At 28.3% G+C, this 19,736-nt stretch overlaps 1 protein-coding gene across 5 annotated transcripts in view; it reads left to right on the top strand.

The window, feature by feature from the left end:
* The window catches only part of LOC129984053 (G protein-activated inward rectifier potassium channel 3-like), an 88,837-nt gene that overhangs the window by 47,721 nt on the left and 21,380 nt on the right, over positions 1 to 19,736 (top strand). For all 5 annotated transcript variants that reach the window (XM_056093816.1, XM_056093821.1, XM_056093820.1 and 2 more), the window contains exons 2-3: positions 14,766 to 14,874; positions 19,058 to 19,194. In XM_056093816.1, coding sequence (XP_055949791.1) covers positions 19,073 to 19,194 — 122 coding nt within the window. In that variant the 5' untranslated portion in view covers positions 14,766 to 14,874; positions 19,058 to 19,072. The remainder of the gene's footprint in view (positions 1 to 14,765; positions 14,875 to 19,057; positions 19,195 to 19,736) is intronic.

Consider the following 19,736-nt stretch of genomic DNA (forward strand, 5'->3'; position numbering starts at 1 on the left):
CTTTTCATCAGAAAGAAAGAGTATCTTTTTGTCCCTAGCATATACACAGATTATTCAAAAACTCAGTGATCCAGATGGATGAAATTTAGTACATATCTTTATAGATCCATATCAAATTTTAGATTTAAAAAAATTCCTGGCTGTTGGTACGGCTGTCTATGTATATCTGAATTAACTTATTTTTCCAACTTTATTATAAGATGAGACTGAAGACAAAACTCACTATATTCTAAGAAAAATGTAGGTAAAAGTCGAGATACAAATCGCTCCTGTTGGTTGACTCGATATCTTATGGCTCGGCTTTTTTGTTCGATGATATCTTTTTTTCTTCTTTAGATAACTGAGCATGAAGAAATAAAGGGTGTCCCAAAAGATTTGAATTTGCCACCATTTGTGCAGTAAAGTGTTGCCAACCCTATTGAAAAAAACCCTTTGACAGCTGATAGTTTAGGATTAGTAAATATTGAGCGTTAAGCTATAGAACAACGTGTTAACGCAAAATTAGAATTAATTAAAGAAAAAACGTTTTTTTCTTTGAATTGTTATATTTTTATTGAATCATAAAGTGCACAGGGTAGGGTTATGTACGGTATAACACATATAGCAAATTACATCTACGTCTTTGCTGGCATATATACATTCTTTTGTCGAAATTTTCCATGATCATTTTGTATAAATCCGGTTAAATTTCGTTGATGAAGCATTGAATTTCTTCCTTAAATGCTCGCGTGCTTGTGGGCTTGTTGGCATAGACGTTTGACTTCAAATAATTCAATGAAATGAAATCGAACGGTATTAAAGCACACAATCTAAGAGATCAATTCTCATATTTTGGTACTGTGGCCGCCAAACTTTTATTATTTTTGAAATATTGTTCAACAATGAAAACACGTTATTCTATCGTGTAATGCTCCATTTTTACTAGCCCTAAACTATCATCTATCAAATATTTTTTTTAATAGAGTTGCCAAGACTTTACTGCACGAATGGTAACAAATTCAAATCTTGCTTTAATTTTGGGACATCCTTTATTTAAATAACTTTTTTTACTTCTCAAAGTTAATATGGTGTTCTTGGGTGAAGAAATGAACAATATGATACCTATTTTAAATAAATAAAGTAATAACTTTAATTTTGATATTAAAATGATTATCAAAATTCTTAACTATTCCTATAAAAATATTTAGCCTGTATTTATTTGTCTGCCTCAATCCGATACTATATCATTTGTAAAGAACTTCGTCACTTAAACATTCATTTTCTTTATTTCACAAATATCTACACATAAAAGAAATATATTGTCTAACTTAAAATGTTCTATTTTGATTCTTCCCTTAGAATCTAACTAGAAAAACCTCGATTTATATAATTGGTCTGTAACAAGACTGAAGCTGTCTTGGATGAAAGATACTTTCAACATCCTAGAACTCCGATTTCCGCATTTGTCAAATATTGTCAAAATATAAAAATGTTATTATTTTCATATTAAATAGAATTCGAAATTTTTACCACCTTTCCTATTTCATAAATATGCTAATTTTTGCAGTATTTAATAATATTTAATAAAAAATAGTAATAATTTGACTCAAATATTTTATTCCATTCGTTCATTTCTCGTAAAATGAGTAATATGCAAGAGTTGAAAGAAGCATTTAAAATTTATTATGGTTAATTCACGTATCATTGAATATTTTAAATAATTTGAATTCCTCTTATTTAATTTCCTGTCAATTCTGCAAAAAAAGCATTTACAGTGACCCGAGTTATAAAACCTGTTAAACGATTTAAATTCCTATTATTTAATTTCCTTTCATTTAAATGCTGAAAACTTTTTCTGTGTGATAATGTGCTATTTCTGTCCCTTACCAACCCATTAGAAGTAAAAAGAATGTTAAAAAAATAAAAACAATATGGACGAACGTCCGGCACTTAGTTCCTTGAATGATAAACTTTTTCTTTTCTGTTATGATCGCTCTTAGGACAGGATATGACACTCAGTGCAGGAAATTACTCTCAAGATCTGATGTGGTCATTTGTTTTCATGTAGGGAAGGACTTGAACCACATTGCATTATCTATCTTGCATTTTGTGGAATGAAAATTCTCCTCCTCAAAGCTTGCGTAACATGGTTGGCAATCCTTAACTGACTGAAAATTCATGGTCGATATTTTCTTTTGAAAACAAGTGCAGAGCAATATAAAAAAGAAATATGTTTTAAAATGTTTTATCTTCATATTATATTCGCTAGTATTTATTTTTCTGATGCAATTCAAAAGTTTCATATTATTTCCGAATGTTCTTCAAAAGTTTCATATTATTTCCGAATGTTCTTCAAAAGTTTCATATTATTTCCGAATGTTCTTCAAAAGTTTCATATTATTTCCGAATGTTCTTCAAAAGTTTCATATTATGTCCGAATGTTCTTCAAAAGTTTCATATTATGTCCGAATGTTCTTCAAAAGTTTCATATTATGTCCGAATGTTCTTCAAAAGTTTCGTATTATTTTCGTATATCATATTACTTTTTTTTATGAAAACATAATGTTGTTCGACCTGACTTCTCTAATTTCAACAAATAACATGAGTAATAATGATAAATGTGCGTCCATTTATAAGCAAGACCATTTTCCAAAAAGCTGCCAAATTTGATTCTAATATACTTTGGAGGATAAAAGGTAGCATTTCTGAGCGATTTCTTTTTAAATTTTTGTTAGAATTTTAATAAAAATTAGGCGTGGTTTTGACTTTTTTTTATGGTAACATCTGAAAATATTATTACATTAATGTTATTTACACCATTTAAAATTTTTAAAATGTTTCTATAATGATACCAATTTAGATATATTACAACTTCTCAAATGTTTGTAATTTTAAAAATACTTTTTAATTAATTTTCAGTTACATTTTACACAATCCCATAATTTTCAGTTACATTTTACACAATCCCATAATTTTCAGTTACATTTTGCACAATCCCATAATTTTCAGTTACACAATTATATATGTATATATTTTGTGAAGAAATTAAAATTGTTTTCGCTGTTACGTCAGACATTTAACTGCCTGATTTTCATTAATTGTCGAAAGCTAAGAATAAATTATCTGGTTCATTCTCTGCTCAGCTTGCATGGAGAATCAGAAAAAAACTATATTACCCCAAAATACAAAGTGCATTTAAAAGATAGATTATTTATGCAGTTTTTAACAATATCACGATATCATGGGACTTATATTATTGAGTTCATGTGTAAAATAAACAAAATATATCAAGGTTTTTAAAATAATGCGTTTTAATACGCATTATGATTTGATATTTGAAGTACTTTGTTGGAACAATGAATGGCATGAAGTTCTATTTAAGAAATTTAAATGTATTTAAACATGGTCAATATTTTAACCAAACTAGAATGTCTCGAAATACGATTAGAAAAATAATATTTTCGCTTAAAAAAAAGTTCAGTAGCATTTACCTTACCCGATTGTGTACTTCATCATTCCATCAGATACATACGGTATGACTTATAGACAATTTCTCATCTAATAGGTGTGGCCCAAACTTTGTGCAAGATTTTGAAATTAAGTATAACATTTATATATTTGTATTCCTTTTTTCCGTCGCATTTTTGTTTTGTATCATTAATATACGCTAGAATAGTTGAATCGAAAAATAGAATAGATCCAAATTCAATACATCCAATGAAAACAAAATATATTAACAATTTCATGCATCTAAACTATGTGCTTTTGAGTTATTTTTATTACACGGATTCAGACGGGCAGATTGAAAGGATTCTCGTTGGCGTATTTTATCCAAAATTTGATACAAAATTTGAGTGTAAAGGCCATAGATCAAATCTCCTTTATCTAGTATGTTCCGTTTTCTAATAATAATATTCATATAATTCCAGTGTTCTTCCTTTTTTCTGCATTAACTCAGATCTAAAACTTAATTGATTCTTCGAATTCTTCACATCGATTTTTCTCACATTTACAATAGATTTTCTATGTGTTCGTCATATATGAAAAAAGAAACAAAATAAAATATATTAGAATCTGAAATTTTAATAATTAATGGAACAGTTTTTAAAATAATCTTTTACTCCTCTTCATTTTTTATTATTTTATAAAAATTTTAAAATAATAAAAATTATATACAGAATCAATGAAAAGCGATGTAAGAAAAGCAAAATTGGAAATAATAAATGAATGGGGAGATTTGGTATTCATAAAATAATTCAATAAGCAAAATGCCAGAAAGTTTCAAGGATATGCAAACGAAATTTCTTAATATCTGCAGATAACCTTGGAAATTAAATTTTCCAGTCAAATACAAGAGAAATTTCAATTTTCTTTATTTAGAAAAGGTATCATTAAGCTAAAATACATAAGAATAATTAAATTTTTATTTAACGCAAATATTTTACCGAAATAACATTAATCAAATGAATACATAAATTTTTAAGAATTGGTTTTCACTCCACAAGCATAACCTTGAATTCCTTTTTATTTATCATTTCTTTATTTAATTAGATAATTTTATTCTTGAATTTAGATATATAAAGCTAGGATTGATGAAGCAGCGTATAGCTTTTTATTCTTTCGAATTTATATGGATATATTTGAGTTTTCAACTTTCGACAAGATTTTTTTTTTTTTGTCCAAACCATGGGGAAACAGCCGTGGGGAACTGCCGTGGATAAGCAGAGAGAACGAAAGAGCGTGAAAAAACTTCTGTCTTATATAGTTTTAGAAAAAAATTGCAAATCTCATAAAAACTTTGATTCCGTGAGGAAAATTTAAATGCACTTTTTTCTTAACTCCTGGAAAGATTAACTATGTTATTAAAAAGTTTTTTTGATTTTACTAGTTAAAAATATTAATAAAAATGTTTGCTATTTTTCCGTTATAATTCATATAAAATCTATTTTAAAACCATTTAAAATTTCAAAGAATTTATTTTAAAGTAATTTTTGAACTATTATTTCTTTAATTTTAATAACTTTAACTTTTTTAACTATTTGTAATAATTCTTTATTTTTATTAATATATTTAACAATGTTTGTTGTTTTAACGTGACATTTTGCATTTGTAATAGTTGTTTTCTTCAGACATTTTAATTTTACTTTTATTTTATAATATAAGCAATTTTTAATATTCGAGCGCAGTAATTTACCATTATATACCGTATTTTACAATCAGTGCAATTTCTTTTGCTACTTGGCTTGATTTTGCCTCCTATTTTAGCACTTTCAAATTTTTAATGCACTATTTGACATATCAGATAGCTTTTTTGATCATGGATTTTTAGTTCGAGTTGATTAAATGCACTATTCGATGTATTAGATATGTTCTTTTAATGATTTTTTTTAATTTGGGTTTATTGGATAAGTTCTTATTACAAATACTAATTTTTTCAATTTTATTATGCCATTATATATTTTATTGCATCAAATTCAAAATCCCATTTTTTTAATATATCAATGGACACTCTCTTCTAACTTTGACAACCTACTGTTGTTTTCGTCTTTTACTTTGTAGTATCTAGAATTCAGGTATTTTATCTAAATCATTGCAACCATATCACCAAGCCTCACGAGACCTGAAATTAATTGTGCAAACATTGTTCACTAAATATATATACATCTCTTCTAAATGTCTATATATCTAACGGCATAACTGTTTGAATATGTAAAATGTGTCGTAAAGCATATTGAGCAACAGACCGTTTTAAGTGCTATGTGACTGAACGTCTTCTCAAGTAAAATCTGTACGAATGGTGTGATGGTCAAGTTTCTGTTCTAGTTGCTGTTTTGACGGTTGGTCAAACATATTTGTATTGACTTCAATACATTGCCGTAAGAAACATACTACTGAAGAGCAACATCAAAATTGCATGTTTAATAAGCATTGCATATAGTAATCCTTACGTATGACGACTTAACAGCGTGCATTGATACATTGCTCCAATGGCTATTTTATTCTACTACCGGGAAGAATCTTGACATCAGTCGCTTTTTCTTCATACAAATAGTCATCTTTAATTCAGTGGGATAGAGATGTTAAATGGGACCTGAGGCATGATATGATTTTTTTTTTTTGCCCTCGTTGTCAAGAATAGTTTAACAAATGTAAATGATGTCTGAGAAATAGTAATATTTTTTCCTTTTCTTTGAAAGGGGACATGAATGCATTTTTGTTACGTCTCAATATCTCTCCCTTCTCTAAAATCCTGGGCGGCGATCGCAAGCTGACCGCAAATTTAACAGACATCAAAGTAAAATGAGCAGACATTAGAGAACCACAGAAAACCACAAGAGAGGGGAAAGAGAGTAAAATGTGCCAGACTCAAGGCGGACACAGGTCGTCGAAGCAGGGCTTTAGACGGGTTCGTTGTAGCATCCATTCTCCCTCCGTCTTGTATATATGCCACTATTGTTATGCCACTATCTTGCTTGTGGTGATACTTGGAATTAAAAGTATATCTGCAGTATCGAAACATATCGAGCGGCAACGTATATCTGCTTAAAACTATCAGAAATGTTGCTTAATGTTATAATTAACATAGTTATTCGTTTGCCGTATGTACTTCTGAATGACGGACGGCATATTGGACATTTGTAAGCCATTATGTTTTTAAACATCTTATCCTACATGAAAATTAGCTTGACCAACCTGCCAAAAAATCACATGAGAATTTTAAATGCTGCTGCCAAAATTTTTAATTTCTAATTTAAAAATATCGTCTTCTTGGCCATCTATTCTTTTTAACAATGCTTAATTTTCTTTTCTTAACGAATTATTAATATTTAATTTTTATCCTGACTTATTAATCTCTCAGTGTATAAATGACATCTTTATGAAGAAGTATGTGGGAAATTGAAGGGTGAATACTCCTTCAAACTTAGTGAAACTGGAAGAGACTGGTCTGGACGTGTTCTTGAAATGAATAAATTAACTTAATAACAATATGCTACTCAAGAGCAAAAAATTAGTCACGTCCAAATAACGCAAAAATAAATAAGTAAAAACTCTTTCTTTTATAATTACTGTCTATTGTCTTAAACAAATGTACGAGACGTTAATTTCTTTTCATCCTGAATGCAAACACCTGTTTCCTCTTTTGAATTTATGGACAGCATTTGCTTTTTTTAATTATGAAAAAGGAAGGGGACTATTTATTCTTCATTGGTTGATACCAGAATAAACCTTTCCTGATCATGTGAACTGTTCATTCAAATTAAGGAAAATATTTCTCTCCCATAGTAAATTTGATTTACAACTTGATTTGAGAAGCATGAAATAGTGAAACAGGAAAGCAATGAGTGGCGAAAGTGGTATGAAATAAAGTCGTAACTTTAACTGTTAAAGATAAGTTTGTGTTTTTTTTAATTCTATTAATTTAACTTACAATTCAACTTTTACGGGGATATTTTCGTAAAAGTTTAATGCGGGAATTTTTAATCATTTAAAACAAGCTATTAGCCATCATAGTATTTATATATCCATACATTTAATAATAAAATTTTATTGACATGAGAAATACTATTTCCTTTAAAATGATTCATAAAACAAACTAATGAAAGTTTTATTTTTTTCATTAAAAAAATCGTTCAATATATGCTCAAGTATTGCCTATATAATTTTATCTTTCTTTTGAATTATTTTTAGTTAACGATAAACACGTAATATTTGATTTTCCTTCCTTAATACATATAATTATTTTTTTCTTTTCTGAGAAAAATTCATTGTTTAAAACGTATTTGAGTACGTTTCACAACATACGCATTGATTTCTATACTGATTGTGCACTAGCCTTACTATTTATTTGTCAAGACTTCGTTAAAAGGTAACATTTCATATGCAGACTACCTACTATATCCTTTTATAAAATTCTAAATTTATGCTTTTTGAAGTAAAATTATTAGAAAAAAAAAGAATCAGTTGTCATCATCTACTAATATTTAAATAATTTCTAGCTTCGTTTATCTTTCATGTCAAGAAATTATAAGTATGGTCAATAATTATTTCCTTGAAAGGAAATTCGCTCCTTGTAAAAATCATACCACAAGTAGATGATTTTCTGTAAACATGTATTCGAACTTATAATTGGACAAAATTATTTGACTAACAAATCTGTTAGAAAATATTGTGATTTTATATTAGCTTCAAATGATTTTTTGTTCTTTGTTGCATCATTCTATTTAATTTTACTCATTTCATGTTTGGAATAATGAAATTTTATAATGGATTCTTTTACTCATTTTCTGATGTGCTAGAATATTAAAATTTTGTGCACTATTATGTTCTAGATAATCTCGAATCGTTCTAATTTTAATTTAAAATCTATTCCACAGCTTTTACAAGGAAATAAAAAATATCAGCGCACATCAAGTAGTCAGATCCACAGTTGCTTGCATCATATGACAGTGACCCATTGTGAGTTGGCCACAACCTTTCAGTGAAATTTTTTTTATATATTTTACTTAACTGCAATGAATACAATTGCTTTTGCCCTGCCACTTTAATTTATCGCAGTTTGCAGGGATAAAATATTTATAATCGTAGTTTACCGCAATGAAACGTCGAGAAATCTGATGTACATAGAGCGTTTACATATTTTTTTGGCCGTTTTAGGGGCCTTTAAGTGGATGTTTAAATTGCAAAGTCTATTTTTTTAATGTTTGATTTGATGGACATTTTTCTGGAATATAAATTTGCATTACGATTTGAATGATAAAAGGAGATTCGTAAAATATCTGTAGGTATTGATTTCCATTTCTCTTCTGCTACTTTTTAGACTCTATCCATTATTGAGGGTTTGCTCTTTCAATACATCAAAGGCACAATAGTCCATAAGTGAAATTCAAACAAATATGTTTGTAAAGGTATATACGTAATACCTGTGTTAGTCTTCATTTTTTCAATGAATTCAGTGACACTTTTCGAAACATGAGTCGCAGTTTTATTTTGACCTTATTTTAACAAAAAAAATCGTTTAGAATTCGCTGGGATATAAAAATGAAATTTCTTCTGTAAATATCAAAATTGAAAATTCTGTTGATACTATGTTAAGTTGGGTTTAATATTTTTTCAGTTCTTAATTTTTATTTCCCACTTTCGGGAAACCATGTAAAAATCATAAACCGTCTTACTGAAACTTTCTTTGTATATATTGTCCCAAACTAAGCTCTAATTTTTCTCTTTTTTTCCATAGTATATAGTCCTATTTTTGTTTTAATCATTTAAATAAATCCATGCTTCATCAAGAATTACAATTTATCACCATTTATCTCCTGCTAAAGAGTTTTAATGCAGAGTTCTACAAACTATTCTACATTCAGCCACATGTCTTGGCAAAAGCTGGGAAGCATTTTTACCTTTTTATGTTTAAAAAATCTATTATTGCTATAGAATTTTCAGTTAATTTCTACATTGGCGGATTTTCTCTTGTTACCAGCGATTTCACTTTAGAAATATTTAAACAGTACTTACCTTTTTCGGGTATTTACTTGGAAGCTTCTTTTTAGGTACTCGTAATAATTCTCTGTTTTTTCCCCCTTCTAATTAGTAATTTTGCATCACTTAGAAATTTTAATGCCACGCATTTCACAACTTTTCTGAATTACGAAATAGGAATATTTACTATCGGAAAGTTAAAAGACATGTCTTTCAAATCTGAGTTTGTTTACATGTGACATTTTAAAAGAAGAAAGAAATAAAAGTAACAGACGATATTTCTCATTTCAAATTATAAACAGTTGCCAGAAATTTTTATTCCAAAACATTTGCTATTTTTGAAAAAATTGTTTATCAAAACCGTTCTAAAAATGTACAGTTATCCTCTGTAATAAAAAATAGTAGTGATTATTGTTTTTAAAAATATTGTCAAAAATGCTTATCTAAAAGAAAAATAAATCGGTGTTTTCTTGTGATCTATTTTTATTATATACTAGCCGCCTTTGGCGACCAGCCGGTTCGCCAATCTTAATTTTCGTTAAAATTTTAATAATTAAATATTTTATGCAATTTCTACTTTAATAGCTTCTTCATCAAAATATTTTAAAACTTCAAATTTTGATTATCATATAATTCATTCATAATATTATAAAGGCCTTCAGTCATAACGTAATATGTATCTCTCTCATTTTCTGTTAGCACCCGTAGAATTTATGCTTTAAATTAAAGTGGAAAGAATTTATCTTCAATTAATATAATAATATTTTTTACTGAAACAAAGCATTTTTTTATAATCTGATTACTGAAAATAGAGTCACTCAGCGTTTAAACTTTCTGGGCACTAAAGAATATTTTTTTAAATTTATGTAATATCTCAAGAGTTGGCCAACAAAATTTTCTTAGATTCATTATGAGCAGATCGATTCATTAACAATGTTTAAATTTAAATGCATCAAACACTAAGAAAATAAAACGAATCGTTTAAAATAAACGGTTGAAAACAGGTTTTAAAAAAACTACTTAAAAAACGTTGTACTTAAAACTATAAGCATATACATGTTGTCATGGCAACAATCAGAACAGAATGCGCATGCGTGAATTTTCTTCGCCGGTTACGTAACGCAAATACGTGATTTTTTCTACGCCAGTTGGGGTAACGCTATGCGGATTAGAAATTTTTAATTTCCTTTATTCTGTTTTATTTTAATTCAAAAGTACTTCAGAATGAATCTGAAAGATTGATTCATTAACAATGTTTAATTTTAAATGCATCAAACATTAAGAAAATAAGCAGAACCGATTGAAATAATCCGCCGAAAAATTTTAACCCTAGCCTCATTACTGTTGGGAGAAAAAAACAACGGAAGCCTTTCTCGTTTGGCGCTGGGGATAATGGAAGATTTTTTTGGCGGAAAAGTTGGCGGTGGGAAAAATGGAAGATTCTTTTGGCGGGAAAGTTAGTTTTTAATTAATAATTAAAATTCTAATTAAAATTTCAAAAAAAGGGACCCCAGGTGCACATTCCCGACCTCTAAGGTATACATGTACCAAATTTGATAGCTGTATGCCAAATGACCTGGCCTGTAGAGCGCCAACACACACACACACACACACACACACATTGAGCTTTATTATAAGTATAGATTTAAAGTGACCATATATCTCGGAGCAGACAATTAAATCCCGATTTTCACCCTTTGTGTGAAATTAAAACAAAATTTCTAATACTAAATAAATATCCCTAATTTGTCTAATTTTTCGCTTTTTACCAAATATTTATATATGAAGATAAATGTTTGTTTTTATGGCTTTTTATACAAATTTCTCCAATCTTGAAGAAATTTTCACACATATCTTTCAAGACAAGAGGAAAATCAATATCAATTTTTCAAAGACCAGACACTAAATAAAAGTGAATTTAGCAAATATTTGAAGGTTTTTAGCCATATCTTCCTTAAAGTATATCTCACCACGATAATTTTAATACTATCTAAAAGCACAAAACACTGTTTTTCTAATGATACAAATTTCATTTTTTGTAGTTCTTTCTCTAATTTTAATGTTTCCAAAATTTAATTTTTTATATAATCTTTAACAATATTATGATTGTAATGATAAAATTAAAATTTATTTTTTGTTCCATCAAACTACTCTCTAGCGAGCTTTTGTCAGTTTTAAATTTATAATTTAACTGCTTTCTTTGAACATTAACGCTGAAGTAGTAGTAGAAAATATTTCTCATTTCAAATAAGAAGCTGTTGCCAGGATATTTTATTCTAAAACTTTTGCTTTTTTGAATTTTCTTATTGAAATCGTTCTGAAATGTGTAAATGTCTTTTGTACAATTTGTTTTTAGTTAAATATTTTTAATGTGAATTGTTTCTAGTGTTAAATATTTTATGACTGACATTTTATCACATCATATATTCAAAGAATCTGGTTGATTACAACCATTCCATTATTAGGATTGTCACAGATGTCATGTCTCTATAGAGGTAATCATATTTCAGATTCAGGAATGTTATATTAGAAATAATTCTTTTTTTTAATCTACTTTAAACAGCATGCCCAAAAAGTATGAAGACCTGTTCCCTCTATCTAAAGCTTGGTTACTCGGTTTAGCTTGAGGTCTTATTAAGGAATTTTGGTCCGACGGAATCTAACTAGTGAAATCAATCATTTCGATAAGGCTTAAACTTGTACATCTAAAATTCCCTCGAGTAAATCTCCTCTCGTCTGTATACCATTATCAGATATTTTTCTTCAGTTTCATTAGTTCCATTCTTTAGTGTTTGATGTTTTGAAAATTATTTTTAATTGAGAATAAACTCAATATGAATAAACCAATGACAAGGAAGTAACATATATGACAAGGGTTTATGTGCTGTTGAGTAGTTTCAGAATATTATTTGCTTAAAAAATCGTATTGGCACATAATGCATTTATCTTAAACTAAATTTTAAGCATAATTTTCTCATTTCAAATATGATAACTGAAGATTTTACTAATATATATGTTTGAAACTTTAAAAAGGATTTTTTAAAATTGTTTTTTGGAGAATATATAAATAGAATTTATACTGTTTGAACGTCTTTTTTATCAATGCATGTTATTTAAAAATTAAAAACCAATAATTCTCTACGATTAAAAATTTGCTGAAATTACAATAATTGTTCAATTTGCTTTGAAGTCTGTATTTTTAATGAAATCTTGAAATCCTTATACAGTTTTCAGCATAAAGCATATAATTTATTTATATATTAATTTAGCAAAACATTTTTAAAGCTTCCAACATAAATTAAGGATTTTTGTACAATCATATTTACTTAGGCTTAAAAATATTGCATAATTATTAACCCTTAATAAATTCAAATCAAAACTATAACAAACCCAATAAAGTCTATTAAAAGATATAATAAACTTTAAAAAATTCCATGTAATATGTTTTATAAAAAAAGTATTTTTAATTTTTTTCGAATACTTTCATTTCAAATAAAAAGTAAAACAAATTTAACCAGGATTAATTTCCAAATCAATTCACGAGCTGTTTGACAATGCTCTTTACTTTGGTTCACTTTCATGAGGTAATCAAAGTCTCAGACACACTAATTGCGTAATCTATTTATTATTCCATTGCAAACTTCTTGGAACTGCGAAACTTCTGTAACACTAAGGTGTGGGAGCTGCGCTACTTCTTTTAGAAATCTCGCTATAGAATTTATAAAGAGCCGCTGGAACGGGCACAAGAATTTACGGAGGTCTGTTCCATTGATTCGCTAACTTTTTAGGTCCAAACATTTCACGGAAAAAAAAAAGAAAAAAAATGCTAAAAATCTCATTGATCTACAACGACGGCTCCTTCCTTTTACACAGTGAAAATTAAGACATATTTCAGATCTAAGGTCAGAGGACTAGGCCTCAACGGCATTGTGCCGACTAAAAAAGAATAGCCCCTCATCCAAGACTCTGAAAAGCCCCTTTCCTGGGGTGGGTGGGGAACTCGCCTATCATTTGCATCGATGTATGTTATAGAAACTGAATAATTAAATTTGAAAGCGTTAGTAACAGTGCTGGGAGAGGATTCCTTTCATGTAAAATCATTCATCTTAAAGCTTTTAAAATGTAAAAGCTTTAATTTTTTTTAAAAATGTAAGTTATTAACCACTTTATTTTAAAATAATCTGTAGATTTAATTAGACGAAAAATTACAAATAAACCTAGTCAAAATAAAATAAAAGTGTAAAAATAGGAATCCAACTTTTTTTTACATTTATAAAAACCAATGTCTTAGAAATAGATGAATAAATATAAAAAGCGTTTTATCTTAACAGTATTTACTGGTCATTAAATCCATTACCACATAGGATTGCATCAATTTATCGTAAAAATATTATATTACAGTTATTTTCATTCATTTAAATGTATCATTCTGTCCTCTGATAGAAAGAGGCCTATTTTTCATATTTGCTTGTTTACAAATTTTGTGATCTTATTACTTCAACCTTCCTTATCTTAAAGATAAATTTCCAAAGGTAATTTCATCCAATTTATTTTTCATCATATTGTGCAGTTATAAAACCTGTGCTACAAAGTTATAACCTGTATATTACAAGCTATAATGTAATATAGCTTGTAATATACAGGCTATATTACAAGCTTATTATATACTATAAATATAAGCTTGTAAATAATGTATAAGCTTGTAAATAATGTATATTACAAGCTTATTATATACTATAAATATAAGCTTGTAAATAATGTATAAGCTTGTAAATAATGTATATTACAAGCTTAATGTATAAGCTTGTAAATAATGTATATTACAATCTTATTATATGCTATAAAACCTGTATATTACAAAGTTAGTAAAATACATATTGCATTTTCCCCTAAGGAAATAGTAAAATTATTGCTTTCATTATACATCTTAGGATAATTATACCTAAAGATATTAATTCTATATCAGCTAAAGGTTAGATATATTATTATAATATACCATTACTAGAAATCATATAATTTTATTTTAATTTGAAGTATATTGTTTTTTTGTTGGCTGGTATAGAATTATTTCAATTCCTTGTTTGGAAATTTTTAAAAAGATTCGAACTTTGTCATAAACACAAAACATTTTTATAAATATTTCAAGCTTTCTAGACATGGTACGCGTACCTTTTCTTCTGCTTCTTGTTTGTTTTGTTTTTTCACGAAAAGTAGCATGTTTTTATCGTCATATCTTTTTGCCCCATAAATTTTGCTGTCAAAATAAAAATTTTCCCTCTGGACTAACCGTTATCTTATTTTCCTTTCAGATGGAGACAAAATCTCTGTATATCATTATGTTTGCCGATGTCCTGCCTCTTAGATAACAGTGGCCTAAAACATCTTATCTAAAGAAGCTCTCTCAAGAATCTTGTACAGGTACTTATAGACATATTCTACTTTGAATAATTTCACAACAAATTATAATTATTAGAAGTTATATTAAGATATCCGACTAGGCTCGGAGGGAACTTTTCAAAAAAACAAATATTTTAATGTTTATATTATATTTTTTTTATTAACATAAAGTTAACATGTTGAAAAAGCGTGAAATTATTTAAATATTTATATAACTTTTGAAGAAGAAGCATATTTTGGTGTAAATTTTAACACTTATTTACAAAAATTAGGATTGAAAAAATATTGTGACCATTTTTCATTTTTCTTTGTAGCATTACATGTATGATATATCTTAGAGTGTAACTAACTATTATCTAAGAATTATATTTGAAAATAAAATTTTTGTGTGTGATTTATAAAATTATGTACGAAATTTTGGAATTTTTTTTTCAACAATATTTACATTAAACAATCATAAATCATCATATTACATAAAGAATCATTCAAGCGCATTCAACATGATATCCATAGTTTATTACATTCCTCGTAACCTAACGGACACTGATTTCATTATGATAACATTATGATATTTTATGAAATATATAGATATCATAATGGATTATTTTTCATAGATTTCATTATGATATCTTCATTATTTTTTGAGATGTGACGATATTCGTATAACAGAATTATGAAAAAACTCGTTCTTCAGAAAATGCATTTAAAGTTTTTAATTACTTTTAAATAAGCATTACATGCATGCCAATAATTTGCTATAACTTGGCTTATAATTGGTATAGAGACAAAATAAAGATATCTTTGGAAACAGCCTACAGTACCTACTTTTTAAAATTGTAAACAATAATAAAAATATGCGAATTTTGATTCAAATTCATGTTTTCCACCTAGTCGCATACAGTAAATAATAAACAGTATGTCAGATTATTTTTTGATTCAGTAAAAAAAAAAATAGAAATTAGAAAATGTTATTATTTTGGATTACGCTTTTTCAAACGAATCTCTTCCGGTTTCACTGCACTTGCTTCAAAGATCTTAGAATTGTTTAAATGTGCCAAATGTTCCAAAATGTTCGTCCTTTTTAAAATGTTCCTACAAACATGCCTCAAAGGTATTTACATAGCTGAAATATCATGAAACCTTTCTAACTTTATTTTATGTCAGGGGAATAAAAAAGAAACCAAATAGTGGCAAATCAAGCAAATATTAGGGATTATTCGATAGACAAGCGCTATTTTTTGCTAAAAATCTATGAATACTGAATTGCCATACCATTTTGATATTAACAAATTTTGAGAATTCTGACTATCAAATGGTTCAAAACATTTAAATATTACTTGCTAGTTATTGTTAATCCAGTTTGAACTCATTCTTTTTTGAATAATTAATCTACCATTAAAGAATGTAATGAGCATTATTTTGATTTTGGATTGAACTTTTCCTTTTTTTTCTTTTAGTTTACTTGCCTCTTTTATTGCTTTTCAACATTTGTCATCTTGTTTTAGAATCATATTGAATTATAATGATTCGCCATCTCTACCATCGATTTCAAAAAGTTTGTAAATATTTTCAATGGCTAAAAGAACATTTCAGTTCACAAAGCTCATTGATTAAAATGTATATAATGAACTTAGTACAGAAATTAAAGACTTTTTTTATCCTTCTCAGCGACTGATTCCTCAATGACCGACTCAGCATTTTTTTTCCGAAGGAAATCAGGAACTTATCAATAAACTCATTTGCCCAGATGAACGCACTCTTCCGGTATGCGTCAAGTGTCCCGTATGAATCTATTATAGTTTTCCGATGTGCTTCAGATGTCCTTGATAAATTTGGTTTTCCCGTATACATATCATCTTCTAACATATCTTTCCTTTCAACAACGATTTGTGATACTGGAAAGCATTTAATTTACTTTTAACAAAATAACTTACCGGAAACTTTTTAATTCTCAGGTTTCATCAATTGGGGCATTTCTGAGAGGCTTTTTCCCAGTTTTACTTTAAATTTAATTAAGGTCTTTGTTCCATCCTAATTATTTAATTAATACGTTCTTTTACTTTTTTATGAAATGTCGTATATTTATTACTAGCTTCATATTAACTTCATGCATGTGCTGAAATTTTAATAATACACTGGCAGATGATAGAGGTTTATCTCTCTTATACGAATATAACAGTGCTTAAATAACATAATCTAATGTCGGGTTTACACTCGTCCAGTTTTAAGACTCCAAGTAGGTAGCGCATGCGTAGAAAGGCTGAAAAATGCTATTCGGTCGATGGTAAGTACTTGCCTCGACAGGACAACAACATACCGCTGTATTGTATTTCTTTCTTACTGCGCATGCGTTTGTAGAATTTGGCACGTTTTTTGGCGTGAAAAAATTGATCACTTATCATAGATTATTCCGAAATTTTTTGCTATTTGTTCTTTCTAATGAGTGGTTGTGTTTTTTATTTCATTCTGTTTGCCATTTATTTTCCATAGCTTATCATATTTAAGTAAGTTGACCTATTTTTATTATTTTACCATAATTTTTTTGGGGTGTAAATATCTATAATTTTAATACAATGTGCAGTAAAAAAGAAAAATATAAGGACGCCAAAATGGCAATTTATAGTAAAGCATGAAATACCTGAATCTATTTTATGAAACTGTAGCAAACATAAATCAATCCCATTCTGCGCATGCGCTGCCTACTTGCCGTCTTATAACTGGCCGAGTGTAAACCCGGCATAAGATCCAGTCGTGCAGGACAGATTGTCTGCAAATGTTTTTACTTACCGATCAAGGGCCATAATTTTTAATTGAAAATTTAAGAAACGTTTTCATATATTTATTGGCTAATATTTTTCAGTAATAAATATGATGAAATTTCCTATATTAAAATGCTTGCAGAATGCAATGTTGTAGTACAATGTAAAATGTTAGATGATAAATGCAAGAATTATGTGAAATAGAATGAGTAAGAGCGGTTATATTCGTTGTATGACTGTGATCTCCAGTAATACATCTCAAATCTTTGACGTACAAACATTCTTAAATATTCTTAAGACTAGATCTATAGTGGCTCTGTAACATTTTGAGAGCAAGTTTTGAACTATACAGTATGCACAGCTAGTATCTAGAGTAAATGGATTTATTTACGATATTATTACCATTTATAGAATTCCCAATACGGGTTCGTGATATCTAGATATTAATTTAAATATAAACAAAAAAAAAAAAACATTCGAACAACAACGAATTTTGTTTTTCCAGTTCTATTAAACATCTTGAGACTATACAGAGAAAACAGAGGAAACCATCCTCTCTCTCTCTCTAGCAAAATCTCGATGTAATCTCTCCACCTCTATGAAAGTTTTTTTCGTTTGCTTTCCAAAACATCAGATCGTTTTAATCACATGTGACTTTAAGAAGAGTGAAAACACCCCTAACATGAAAACATCCTAATTATTAAAAGCTTGTATTCTAAAAGCTAACTTGGAAGAATTTCAATCAACTTCATATTGTGCATCTCTTTCTATTTGGTGCATAACTTTTATCAGTGTATACGTATTTATTAATTAATTTGCAAAAAGAGTTATGTAACAAATATCTTAAGGAAAACTAATTAAACATTCTGTTCATAATGAGTAATGTAAATCTAAATAGAAAAAAGACATAAAATAAATTACATGAAATTTCAGATCTACCAATTTTAAAGAAATCTATTCTATATTAAAAAGGACGAATGGAATTTATTTTTAACTGACTCATGAAAAATATACCAAACCATCAAACCAAGAAACTTGTAAAACCGCCCTTTGTCCTACCTCGCGCTGATTTTTCTCGAGGTATGTTTTGAACCATGCTGTACTGTTAACATATTTGGACTTCACTCTATCAGCATCATTTTGTAACGCGCTATAATAAATGTACAGATGGATTTACTCGAAAATATTATCGTAGCATTATTGATTTATGCCTCGGTTTATTCTTCTTAAATGGTTAGATAACTATTTTTTTCTCAACAGAAACAATACATAACCTTACTTCTTCGGCAAAATGATTCAAATGGCTTCGTTTGTAATAATATTTGATTTCAGTGAGCCGTATTATAAAGTCTTCAATATACCCTTTTTCAGTTGTACTATACTATCTGCATAGGTTTACTTTGTAAGCTTATAAATATTTGAATATTTTTAATCTATTCTTGCAGATTATCTCTTGGATCATGAAGTACTTTGATCCCGATAATGGAGCTTGGCAGGAAATGCGTCCAGGTGACAGTCGCAGCCAGCAAATGGACATGGATGCTATTTCCATGTCTTCGGCATCTGTGATTGCTGAGCAAAGGTATGTTAATCAGGTTGAAGTCAAAGATTCTTTAGAGAGAAAAACATTAAGTCTCGTCTCTCCTTAAAATATTTAAAGGATGGAGCAATTTGTTTGAATCTTTGGCCTATTTAGAATATTGAATTTTTCTGGCTGCTATCCCTACGATATTTGAGTAGGAAATCTTGGTACATGGTAGATTCATCGCACGGGTTTTACTCTAACAAGATTTAAAAATGAGTTCGAACAGTATGGGTCCTCAAAATGTCGTTTCCTCTTAAATTTGGTTCTAAATTTAAATTTTCTAAATACTTATAGTGCAATAATAACTTTTAAAATCAAAATAGGTATTATCAAAAGTTAAATATAATTAAGAAGATAAAATAATGAAACGATGAAATGTAATATGGTAGAAATGAATAAAAGATGAAAATGGTAGAAATGTAATAAAAGAGGCAGAGAGTGTTGAATTTTTTCTTTTATATTCTAGGTCACACTATTTTCTACCATAACTAGCTAAATGAAGATACTTCCACTGAATGATTTACGAAGTTTATTGTGCG

Source organism: Argiope bruennichi, chromosome 9 (genome assembly GCF_947563725.1).
Source record: "Argiope bruennichi chromosome 9, qqArgBrue1.1, whole genome shotgun sequence".
In the NCBI taxonomy this organism is placed as follows: domain Eukaryota; kingdom Metazoa; phylum Arthropoda; class Arachnida; order Araneae; family Araneidae; genus Argiope; species Argiope bruennichi.